Genomic DNA, 12,389 nt, shown 5'->3' on the forward strand with positions numbered 1-12,389 from the left:
TTTCCTTCAAAGATCATCTTTAATGAGCCAATAGTCTTTGCTGGGATTGGGGATTGTTGTTAAGAAGAAGCAGAATGCTTCCAGGAAGGAAGTAGGAAACTTTTCTTTATATGTCTGCTTAAAAGACAACTGCCCATGAACATATTGGGAAACAAAAGATTCAAGAGAACACATTTCCTTCTACCTCTAGTTCTTTTCCTTACAAACTAGTAAGGTACAAACTAGTATAGTACAAACTATAAGAAAAGGGGGGGAAGAACAGTGGATATGTTGTTTTATCAGATGTTTAAGGGCAGCAAGTGCTTTCCAGTTCACTAGCAGCCTAGAAGAATCAAGAGTCCTGGAAGTGCCATAGGTCTAAAACACACTCTGTCAGTAGAAGCAGTAACAACACATCCTTGTTGAGAGGGAAGGTGATACTTCCTTCTGAGTAGAAAAACCCTCGTAGTAGTTAGACGTAACCATATCCCATCTGGACCAGCCAACTGCCTTTAATACTTGGTGGTGAAGGACTGGAACTCCAGAGCTGCGATCTGCCTCTCATTTGAGAACACGGCCTGATCAATGCGAGACATGGGGCTTCCGACGCTACGTAACCAATTCTTCCTGGGCGGGGAAGAAGAAGCAAAAATTAACAGCGCAAGTCCCTTCTTCTCCTGTTTTACCCAGAGCAGGAATGTAGCTATTTACAGACCCCCCCCAAAAAAAGCTGTCAGGTGCAATGTGCACATTTGTTGGAAGGCAAGGCCCATTTTTATTAGACATTTTAATACAGATTCACCATGAATCATTGAAAGGAGGGAAGTACACTGCCAAAAGTTACCAGCAGAACAAATGGTTCCAATTAACTTGCAGTAAATAATGTTGCAGAAGGGGAAAAAAAGGTGGGGAGAAGATTTAAATAGGCTTTCACTCGTGAAGATTTAAATAATTGTAATGGGATAAATTCCCACGTAATTGGAAAAACAAGGGATCTCATATAGGCTTTTATAGAGACTCTTTTAACATTGCACCCTGAATATAAGCCCTCCTCCTTTGAGTTCAAATGTGTACATTACCCCCATCTTAAAGGAGAATTGGAGGGATTAAACTTATATTAAATCTTTTTTCTAATATCTTTGGATGATTTTGGAACATATAGTGGTAGAATTGATGCCTGAAATATACAGGTAGTTCTCAATTTATAACCACCATTGGGACTATAACTTCTATCAGTAACAGATGCAGTTAAGAGAGTTATGACCTTTTTTCTGAAGTCATTAAATGAATCCAGTTTCCTCCACTGACTTTGCTTGTAAGACAGCTGGGAAAGTTGCAAATGGGGATTGCATGACTCCAAGATACTTCAACTGTCATAAATACATGAAAGCATTGCTTATCAGTTGTCAAGGGCAGAAACTTTGATCATGTGACTGCAGGGACACTGCCATGCTTATAAATACAAAGACTACTCCAGAGGACTATCTATAGTCATTTTATAACCTGAGCCAAATATGTATATATATTTGGTAGAATAAAACTAAGTAGACTCTAGTTCAAACCTATATTGTGAGCCATCCAGAGTTTTTTAAGATGGGTAATCATACAAGTCTTTTAAATTAATCAAATAAATAAATCTGAGCCATTAAATCAACTGAATGACATCGAGTCACTTACTCCTTTGTCACCTGATTACTTTGTCTCTATAATTTCATTTTGAGAACAAAAGAAAACAGATATGCTATCTTTAGCTCTAAATGTAATCATTTAAACAGGAAAAAAAACAGGCTTATTCAATTTAAAATAACTTCCCGAAGAGTTCTGAATTTGTGGAAGCAAAACCAGTATCTTGTAACCTTACAGAATAAGTAAATACTCTGTTATCAATTTTCATGGACTAATAGATTAATTGTCTTATAAACTATATTCCACACAAAAAAATTTGAGCCCTTTGACTAAGATCAAGTGTAGTATCTTATCACAAAACCCTTTCATCATTGTAACATTGCTAGTTTTTAGATTATTTTCCCGGCAAAAGGTTACTTTTTTGCTTTGTTCGTACAACATGCTAGACCAGGATAAAATTGAATTGCATAATTTAATATTGTAGGAACCCAGCTATTGGCTTACATGAATGAGATCATCATACTAAGCTAGAATGCGGTTTATTCTTTGAGTGGGCACAGCAATTATGCTTTTAACATTTTAGGATTTTATGCAAATCCCACCTTTCACGCCATGCTGCGTTCTAGGCATTAAAGGGGCAAAACACAATCTAAATGTGATCTAATTTACATTTAATTAAAATCAAATTAAATACAGTCACCATGTATTTTACAGTAATTTACATTTGCAATTTGGCAGCAGAGGGAAAGGCAAACACAGTGATCAGTTGGAAGACCATGCCCAATACCTGGGTGTATGTGACTGCAACCAAAACTGAAATGGATATAGCTGTTTGATTTTTAAACAAAAAAATATAAAAGCAGTCCACGCCTGTGAAATCTAAAGAAAAGTTCTAAGGATCATGTTATATAAAGAACCTATGAATGAGTTTTTCCATGTAACATAAGAAAACAACTTTCTGCACATTGCCCACACACAATACATTTGCCCAGCTGGTATTCCATTTCAAAAAGTAAAAGGCTGCCTATTTATTCCCACCCAATTCTTAATTGCAAAAGAATGGTGAGAGCCACATGGATGGTTTTACACTTTTGCTTTCTTATCCTGCACTGACCTGGGAGGAGAAAAGGGGTAGGTGGAGAAGAAGAATGTGCCTTGAGGAATAGTGTTGCTGTGGATTATCTCCTTCCTATTTATCCCTGCTTCCTCAAAGCCAGGGATGGAGTAGTGTGGTTGCTATGGAAATGGCCCCAATTTCCCCCTCCCCCTGAGAGATGAAGGTAGACAATATGTAGAGGCAGGTTGCTATGGCAACTGTCCCAGATTATTATTTTTTGTTCATGTTCTCTCTCTCTCTCTCTCTCTCTCTCTCTCTCTCTCTCTCCTTCCCTCCCTCCCCCCCCCTCTTCAAGGTGATAGAAGATCTGGTTGCTATAGTAATTACCTCTGGCTGTCATCTTTCTAAAGGTGACAAAGCACTATTGCAGAAGTTGTTACACCAACACAACCCAACGCTTGCGGGTCACCCTAAAACCAGACCTGCTTTCGCTCACTTGCTCTTGCTTTCCTTCCACCCCCATACAGAATCACCTCTGCTATGGCTCAAAACTTCATAAAGCAATTTTCTTCATCTCCTTCTGGACCAGTTCTTTAATTGCAAGCTGACCCAAGTCCTAGATTTAAGGGTGTCAATTCCCTCTGGAGGCAGAGTCTGGAGAGGTACCCTACATAGGCATTCTCAATGGAGGGTGGATGGAAGGGAAAGACTCCTATAATAGGCTGATAGGGGCTATCTTCAGATCACAATTGTGAAAATTGTTATAATAGGCTCTCATTTCTATTATAGGTAGTCCTTGACTTACGACCACAATCGAAACCAGAATTTCTATTGTTAAGCAAGGGGGTTGTTCAAGTGAATTGCACCCAATTTTACATTTTTCTGCCACAGTTATTAAGTGAAGCACTGCAGTTGTTAAATGAATTGTCAAGCACAGGAAATCAAGAGTCAGGGCAGTTCAGATGAATATACAGGTTTATTTTATGCTAACGCTCTCTACAAGAATCTGAACTACTAACGGTCAAAGCAACTTGGCAGTAGACAAGAGTCAACAGAATTCAAGGTGGACTAGACTTAGATCTCTTTGGGGCCTGACGGGAATCAAGACTGATGATGTGTTTGACCCTTCTCTCAGGCTCAACTTGGTCATCTTCTACATGAATCATATAGTCAGTGAATCCACTGATGAAGCTTAATGTGGAACCTAATCAGAATGGGGTTTCTAAACTTTTTCTTTTAGGAAAAAGAACAAGAAGGGTTAGTACACTAGCCTCACACCTTAACTTATAGATTTTAATTTTTTAAATAAAAATAAAACATATTCTGATCAAGAGAGGAACATAAGTAACTTTACATTGTATTCAGCACCCTGTGGATGGCTGCAGAAATAGTTGCTTAGCTGTTTGATTAGCAGTAACCTGGCTAGTACTAGCTCAGAAAGTCAACAATTAAGGCCTGTGGTGGAACATCTTCATCATCAAAGGTATTGGCCAGCAAGTGCAAGGAAAAAAACAAACAAACAATTCCAACTTCACTCCTGACAACTTGTACAGTACTGGATTTCAAAGAACACTCCAATTCCAAAATTGGCCTTCAGCACTGGTAATTCAGGAGTCATGTGATGTCCTTTTCCCTATCTCCATACCATCTACGTCAGTGTTTCTCAACCTTGACAATTTTAAGGCATGTGGACTTCAACTCCCAGAATTCCATAGCCAGCATTGCTGGCTGTGGAATTCTGGGAGTTGAAGTCACATACCTTAAAATTGTCAAGGTTGAGAAACACTGATCTACGTCTTTATTTTTTATGGTCAGGTACTATCACCCACTTGTTCCAACTGGAGCAGCCAGGTTTCCTTACTTACATAATTTCCACTTTCTCCTTTGTCCCCTGCACCTGTCCAGTCACAGTCCCATGGGCTGTATTCTTCACCCAGCCAACCAGTCCTAGTTTTCTCCCTTGCTCTTCCGTGTACTAATAGGAGGAGAAAATAAACAGAGATCATCATCAGAAAGATGTTCTAAAATTATGTACACTGTACCGTATACATTGCTTGGTATCTCTCCATTTGATGACTCTAGCTAAGTATGTGAAGTACCTTTATTGAGAAAAACTGGCGTCAAGGTTATATCAAAGTTCAATCAGTTATGTCTAAGCAGAGATGACTGTTTCCCAGTATTAAGGGAATGAAGGAACTGAAAAAATGCAGCTTAGCAAAAATAGCCTGATTTTCATCTTGGAACTTTGCTATATTTTATCCAAATACTGCCTACTTCTTCTAAGCCCTAAGGTACAGAATTCATATGGAGATATCAGCTTGCTCAGATTTAGCGATTCTTGGGGTTTTCAAGATTATGACAAAACTGACGAATTTCAAGCTGCAATAACACTTTTTTTTTATTTTCCAGCAGATATTTTTAAGACCCAGATAAGCACCCAGTTGATGCCAAGATATATGCAAATGTCCCAGACTTGTGCTGAGATTATTCAGTGTTATCTGAATAATGGCTTACTGTTACATTATCAGCCTGCCTTGTTCCTTTCATCCCAATCTTGCTTCCAGTCCCCAATCTCTGTTAATAGCTGATATGAGCAACTTCTCTGCTACTGCTCCCATGATTCCATTCCTGGTCTAATATCCAGGAGTACAGTTCAAGGATTATACTTGAACAATAATGGTTTTCTTTATATAGAAATAGAAGCTGGAAGGGACCTTGGAGGTCTTCTAGTTCAGCCCCCTGCTCAAGCAGAACATCTCTTCTTAAAAATCTCCATATGGTACATGGTATGATATTTACAGCTCTTAGAAAACCCAGTTAAAGTTAAAACAAAAACACAACTTCCCTCATTTTGCCATGATATGCATCTAAAGCTCTCCTGTTTGTCTGTGTGTAACCTTTAATTGGGCAAAACGGTATATCGTAGGGGCGCAATTTTTGAACCAAGATACCTCAAATGGGCTAACTTACAGAATGCATCCAAAATCTGGCACCCAAAATTCCCATGAAATAGAAATTTGGCAAATTTTATAAAACATTTTATAACATAAACATTACCACAAAGCATTTTATGACATAATATAAAAAATATCATAAAACATGTCTTGTGGTCAACTCCTCATGTTTTGATTGTACTATACCAGAGATGTCAAACTCGTCACGTGGCATGTCATGACGTATTGCGACTTTTTTCACATTGCTGGAGCTGGGGTGGGCGCGGCCTCCGCATGATGCAACCAGACTGCAGGCTGGCATTTTGACACCCCTGTACTGCATGGACTACATTCAGGGCAGGGACCTCTCTGGATATCTCCCTGAATTTCTAAGAACTTTTCCAATACATTAGAAGTTCTGCCATTTTTGAAGGCTGTAAGAATCTAGTAAGGAAAAATCTCTGAAGTGTTGACCCAATGGGTCATGAGTTATCTAGTAGTATATTAGAAAAGATACAACTTACCTTTCTAAAGAAGACACCTAAAAGAGAGAAGAGATACAGTAGATATCATTATAGCCACACATTAGTAAACCAGTATCTACTGTATTTCTAAATTAAGTGTCATAAGTGAGCCATTGGGCTCTTCCAGTAGTGATTATAAACTGGAGTGTCCCACAACAGAAAATTAAAGCACCAATAAAATCATTTACAAGATAGCCCAGTGGTTGGTAATTAAAATGTTTAAAGCGAGGAATCCAAGCATTCTCCATTGCTGTCCAGATGGCCCATCACAACCTCTCAAAAATATGGGATCAATGGAGGTTATAGCACATCTTGAGGGTACAAAGACTGTCTTAAGACAACACCATCTTAAGATGACACAGCCACAACTGATCCAACTGAATTACAGCCTTCTTTAAAGGGCTTGCCAATCATTTGTCTGCAATCAATTATTGATTAATATTTCTTGAAATTATGAATGTGCTTATGTGAATAGAACCTTATTTTTTTTTTTTACTCCATCATAGGTTCATGTATGACAGAAGAAAGAAATTCTTGCTTTCCAATCTTTCAGGATCCAGCACTGTAGAGTTAACTCATTTACAGCCCTGGTTTGTTTAGATATAATAAGCCCTAATCTAGGCTAAACATCTTATTAAACCATCCCTACCTGATTTGTTTGCCTGCTCATAGAAGAGGTAAAGCAGGCTGTGTGCTGCTTTCTTTTAATATTGTGGATAAATAATCTAGAATTCAACTCAACATAACTGTGGTCTTCAGCCCTCCAAAAGATCTTGCTTTCTAATTTCTTTTCTACAAACAGTACTTTTGATCTCCTGTGCCTCCTGTGAAATACTTTTATCTTTTCCCCTTCATTGCCATCATAGAAATTATATTCTTAATCAATGCTCTATTATAGACAGTTAGAATAACAGAAATTGAATAAATAAAATGTTGAATTTTTAGAATAGTACTGAACATTCTGTGGCATTTCCATAAGCCAACAAATAGCCAGGAATTGCAAATAACAGCTTTTACTGGCCTATTATGTTACTTATTTATCTATATTTTTATCAGCTTTTATGCTGCCTCAATCATGAAGTGACTCTGGGTATAGAATTGTGAAAACAATCCCTTATCTGAACTTTAAGAGGCAGGTAGAAATCCCTCAAAAGCTAAGCATCACAGATTCTAATTCCTAAGTATTGCTCCCCCCCCCCCCCCCAAAGAAAGAATCCAACCCCACAATACAGCATAAGTCTCAGAAGAGTTCTGTCCTCTTTTGATTCCTCATTTCTGGAGAATGGCAGCTGAAGCTATATGCCTCCTTGAATGTCACACATCATGTTATTTTTAAAATAGATTATGTGGGGCTGTGTATGTTCAATTTAAAAGAGGTTGAATCAAAGATGCTCAGCCTCCCTCCCTGAAATGGCCCACATCTCAGTACTGCAGAGAAACAGCCTCTCATTCTCTGCTCGATGATATGTAGATTCATTACTAAATTCAGTTAATGCTCCCAATTAACTTCTTCATACATTCCCCTTGTGTACCGTCTTAAATTAGTAAGTTCTTTAGAGTCTTTGCGGATAGCTTTTCAAGCTATTCCAGACTATCTTACTGCAAATTAGAACTGAAGCAAGATTCTGCAGTTGGACAAGCAGACTGCAGGCATCTTATTTCAAGGACTGTACTATTTGCAGAGCAATCCGCTGGAAAGCCAAGCAACAGTATCAGTATACAAAAATCCTTAGCAAGTAGTGCAAGAATAAGACAAAGGGAGGAAATAAAATCTAGACTCACCTTGGACTTCCCCATAAATTTCATAGTCGATTGCCCAGAGCTCGGAAGAAGCCATGGTCCAGACCAAGTCACGAGGAGCTGACAGCAGCTTCCAAAGAGACTGAGAAGGGTATGTATGTGTGCTATCTGATCTGCTTTACACTGCAGTTTGACCAGCCCGGTGTTACTAAATTCAGCAGTAGGATGGAAAGCAATGTGTGGCCCACCTGGAATAAAGAACACAAAGAAATGTGTTTTGTTATTCAGTCATAGTTAACTCTGTGCTAAATCATCTACTTTGTATGCAGGAAAGACATTTCCAATGTTTCTAAGCAGGGCTGGGGAACCTCCTGGCAAAAACCCTGGAGGATGATTATCAGTCTGTATCAATGCTAGAGGGGGGCAAGGCAAGGCAATTTCCTCTTCCCAAACCCACCCCCATAATAGCTGCACAGGAAGGAACTTTTGTAGGGAGAGAGCAAAAAGCTAATTCAGATTTATAACTGGAAGGAAACTTGCTCTCGTCTTATATTGTAGCAATTGGTTCCTACACCTATAGGCTGGGAAAGGACAATTATATGTCTAACATGTTATACAAGGACAACAAAATGAGTTTTAAAAAAAAAAATTCTCCTGCCAGCAAGGTTATTTTATAGCCCTTCCTCTCCATCTTCCTATTTTCCATAAGCATAAGAATTGATAAAGGATAAATAGTTGCAGACATCCTTTTAGTTACATGGTATACAGCCCAAAAACAAAATGTGCACGCATTTGTTAAAGAACTGTGCCAATCTCAGCCCCCATGAACATGCGTGGGCCTCGCACTAAGAACTGCCAATTCAAAATGTCAGATTAAAGAGAGATTCAGGATGTGTTCCTAAGAGTTTGAAATAAGATGTATTTCCTCCTATTCCATGTGTGTCTCTTTTTTCTCTATTCAAACATTTTAGGCCATGTTTTAATAATTCTATTGCTCTGATACTCCAGGTACATTTCTCATGAGATTTATACCACTCAAGTAATAGTCTGCTGACCTAAAATTTTAAGAAATCTTATGGTCAATTATATCACTAAAATCTTTAAATGGGGACATTAGAGTCACTATGTGAGATGAGTAGCTATATAAATGTATATTTAATAAATAAATATGGCACAATTTTTTAATTCATCATAGCTTTCTTTCTTGGATGGTATGGAGAATTTTTAAAAGTAAAAATAAGTACAACCGTAAGGTCAATAACACTAGTACTGCAAACAGCACAATCTGACTGGTTGGAAGTGTTGATCATATGACCTCAGGATGTTGCAACTGTTGTAAATACATACTGGTTGCCAAGCACCCAAATTTGTTCATGAATTTATGCAGATGCTGTGACAGTCATAAGTGTGAGGCCCTTTGCTACGTAATTTTTTTCAGTGCTATTGTAACTTAGAATGGTCGCTAAACATAAGACCAGGACAATCTATATCAGGGGTGTCAAACTTGCAACATCATGTGATGTCATAACGTATCGCGACTTTTTTCCCATTGCTGGCAATGGAGTGAGCGTGGTTTTGCTATGATGCACCCGGCCCGTGGGCCGGCAGTTTGACACCCCTGATCTATATGGACAAGTTTCAAAAAGCATTTTTAGCTGCATTTTAATTTCAAATGAATCAAAACAAATTATAAGGCTATTAGAATGTGAAAAGTCTTTTTTTCTTAAAGGAAATTATTAGTCCAGCTGCTAGGAATTTGTTCTGGTTTCCCTCTCACATTTTGTATGTTTTATGTACTGAATTGTTTTCTTTCTTTAAACATAATACTAAATGAACAGCATCAGAATGAGCAAAATAAATCTCTGCGTCGTTTATTGAATCCTCTCCCAGTGTATGCTTAATTTGTTACAAATTGCAATTGGCAGGGTTTAGTCCTGGTTTCCATTCAAAACCCAGCATCAAATCACAGTCTAGCAGTTCATAGTGAGGGCAAATTATATAACATGTTGCTTTGCTTTTGTTTTCCTTGAGTGTGTGAACTTAGCCTTTGATGTTTGTAACCCAAGAAACCATGGCTTCTTCAGCAAACCATGGACAAGCAAAATATGGCTTAGTCTGATGGATAAACACAATCTCTCTCTGCTACAGATAATTGAAAAATATTCTACTAAAGTAGATAATATTGCACTAATTTAGAAGACAGCTACTTATGTTCCAATTTTGGATTTATGGATCAACTTTTTCTTAGTACCTACTTGTGTTTTTCTGTTCCTTTGAATTTCCAACTCTCCTGAGTCATGCAATTAACAAAATCAACCCAAGATATCGTGTCATCAGATCTAAGCAGTTATATTACAATTCAAGACTATCCTTTCCTGAATTCCCACAGCATTGATATGCAATCCTGCAAATTTTAGACATTACCCACACAGCTCAGGCTGCACTAAACATATAATTTCTTGCAAACCCGGCAGTTAGGTATCATCAAATTATTTTGCATACATAGTCAAGTTTGAACAGAGTTTGAAAAATCTTAACTACCATTATAAAACCACAGTAAGTTTTAAAGGTAGTCCTTGACTTACAACCATTTTAGTGACCTTTCAGTCACAATGGCCCTGAAAAAAAGTGACTGACAACTGGTCCTCGCACTTATGACCGCTGCAGCATCCCCATGGTCACATGATCAAAATTCAGGCAGCTGGCAACCGCCATATACTTACCAAAATTGCAGCATCCTGGAGTCATGTAATCCACCTTTTGCAACCTTCCCAGATAGCTTCTGACAAGTGAAATCAATAGGGAAAGCCGAATTTTGCTTAACAACCGTTGATCCACTTAATAACTGCAGTGATTCAATTAGGAACCATGACATAAAAGGCTGTAAATTGGGGCATGACTCACTTAAGAAGCGCCTTGCTTCGAAATGGAAATTCTGGTCCCAATTGTAGTTGTCGGTCGAGCGTACCTGTATTTGTATAACATAAGGGAGTGAAAAGAGATGGGCAGTTAAGAAATATGAAATATAAACAAACATGCAATCCCCTATAGGTAAAGTTAACAACAGCAGTGATTTGTTTAATTTGGGGTGCAATAGAAGTTGCTGCTTGCTATAAAGCCCTCCAGGGCCCATGGCCTGGTAATTTGAGGGTCATGGTCTGTGTCCTGTGGCATTTCAGGTCCTCTCAATCAAGCAGGGCCACCTGACTGGAGCCAGGAATGAGCCTTCTCAGTTGTGGCCTCTGCCCTTGGGCACTCTTTCCTCCCCAAGACTGAAATGGCCCCTCTTCTGCCCCCCTTTAGGTGAGCCTGGAGGGTCCTGGGTTCTGATGGTGCTATGGGCTCCCCCAGGGAGGGATCTTGCCCTGTGGTAAGATAGACAGCCAATAAACTTAATAACTGCACCAGAGATAAATTCCTTGTGTGTCTAATCACACTTGGCTGGTATTCTATTCTATTCTATTCTATTCTATTCTATTCTATTCTGTAATGCTATTCTATTCTATTCCATTCCATTCTATTCTGATTCCATTCTTCCATTCCATCCTATTCTTTATTCCTATTCTATTCCATATTCCATTCTATATTTTACTCAATTCTATTCTATATTTTACCCTATATTCTAGTCTATTTCTCTAGTTTACTCTATATCGTACTTCTCTATTTGTATTCTATATTTTACTCTATATTCTATTCTATATTTATTCTATTTTACTATTCTATTCTATATTCCATTCTATATTTTACTCTATATTCTATTCTATTCCATTTTGATTCCATTCTTTCATTCCATTCTATTCCATATTCCATTCTATATTTTATTCAATTCTATTCTATTTTACCCTATATTCTAGTCTATTTCTCTATTTTACTCTATCATATTCTATTCTTATTCTATACTCTATATTCTATATTTTATTCTATTCTACTCTATATTTCATTCTCTATTCTATTCTGTTCCATTCCACTCCCCTTCCCTCTATTCTATTTTAATTTTATGCCTCCTTCCTCAGGATAGCCATTCTCTGCTGTCTGGTGGGGTCTATTTCAAGGGTTTCTTTAAGCTAATTTCCGCTCCACTTGAGCCCTCCAGAAACGGGGCAGCTTCAGAAAGGCACATAGGAATAACAATATTTTTTTTAAAAAAAGTAATAAATACAATGGGTCTGGATGCAACCATTCCTGGTAATTCCATGATTATATTTGCTATTATTTACCCTTGGGGAATGGGGAGGAGGGGGAAAAGGAAGGGAAAAAAAATGGAGCTCAAAGAAAAGGAGCTAGAAGACGCCGCCTGAGGGAAGCGATGCGAGATTTGGCGGGAAGGCGGGGGCGCGCGCAGGGTGAGGGGAGCTAGGGGAGGAAAGGCGGAGAAGGGGAGGGCGCAGGTGCGCGCGCACCCTGAGGCGAAGCTGGGCGAGAAAAGCAAGCCTAGCCATGAAGGGGGAAGCGGGCTCGGCCGTCCAGATGGTGCGCGCTTGGGGGGGGGCGCGCCTGTGGGGGGCGCGCGCGTATCTCTCTCTCACACGC

The 12,389-nt window shown here is 38.7% G+C and overlaps 1 protein-coding gene across 5 annotated transcripts in view; it reads right to left on the bottom strand.

Moving 5' to 3' along the window:
• Positions 1-12,389, bottom strand: part of LOC120318530 (acylphosphatase-2-like) — a 27,761-nt gene continuing 15,372 nt past the window's right edge. For 2 of the 5 annotated variants that reach the window (XM_039366249.1, XM_039366246.1), the window contains exons 2-6: positions 10,583-10,827; positions 7,902-8,107; positions 6,120-6,136; positions 4,528-4,637; positions 1-606 (exon numbers count right to left, since the gene is read on the bottom strand). In XM_039366249.1, the coding sequence (XP_039222183.1) occupies positions 492-606; positions 4,528-4,637; positions 6,120-6,136; positions 7,902-7,956 (297 nt within the window). In that variant the 5' untranslated portion in view covers positions 7,957-8,107; positions 10,583-10,827 and the 3' untranslated portion in view covers positions 1-491. Of the gene's footprint in view, positions 607-4,527; positions 4,638-6,119; positions 6,137-7,901; positions 8,108-10,582; positions 10,828-12,076; positions 12,187-12,389 lie in introns of those variants that run through there. The other 3 variants (XM_039366247.1, XM_039366248.1, XM_039366251.1) reach the window with 2 other exon arrangements.

This window comes from Crotalus tigris, unplaced genomic scaffold, assembly GCF_016545835.1.
Source record: "Crotalus tigris isolate CLP2741 ecotype Arizona unplaced genomic scaffold, ASM1654583v1 scf7180000020245.1906669, whole genome shotgun sequence".
Classification (NCBI taxonomy): domain Eukaryota; kingdom Metazoa; phylum Chordata; class Lepidosauria; order Squamata; family Viperidae; genus Crotalus; species Crotalus tigris.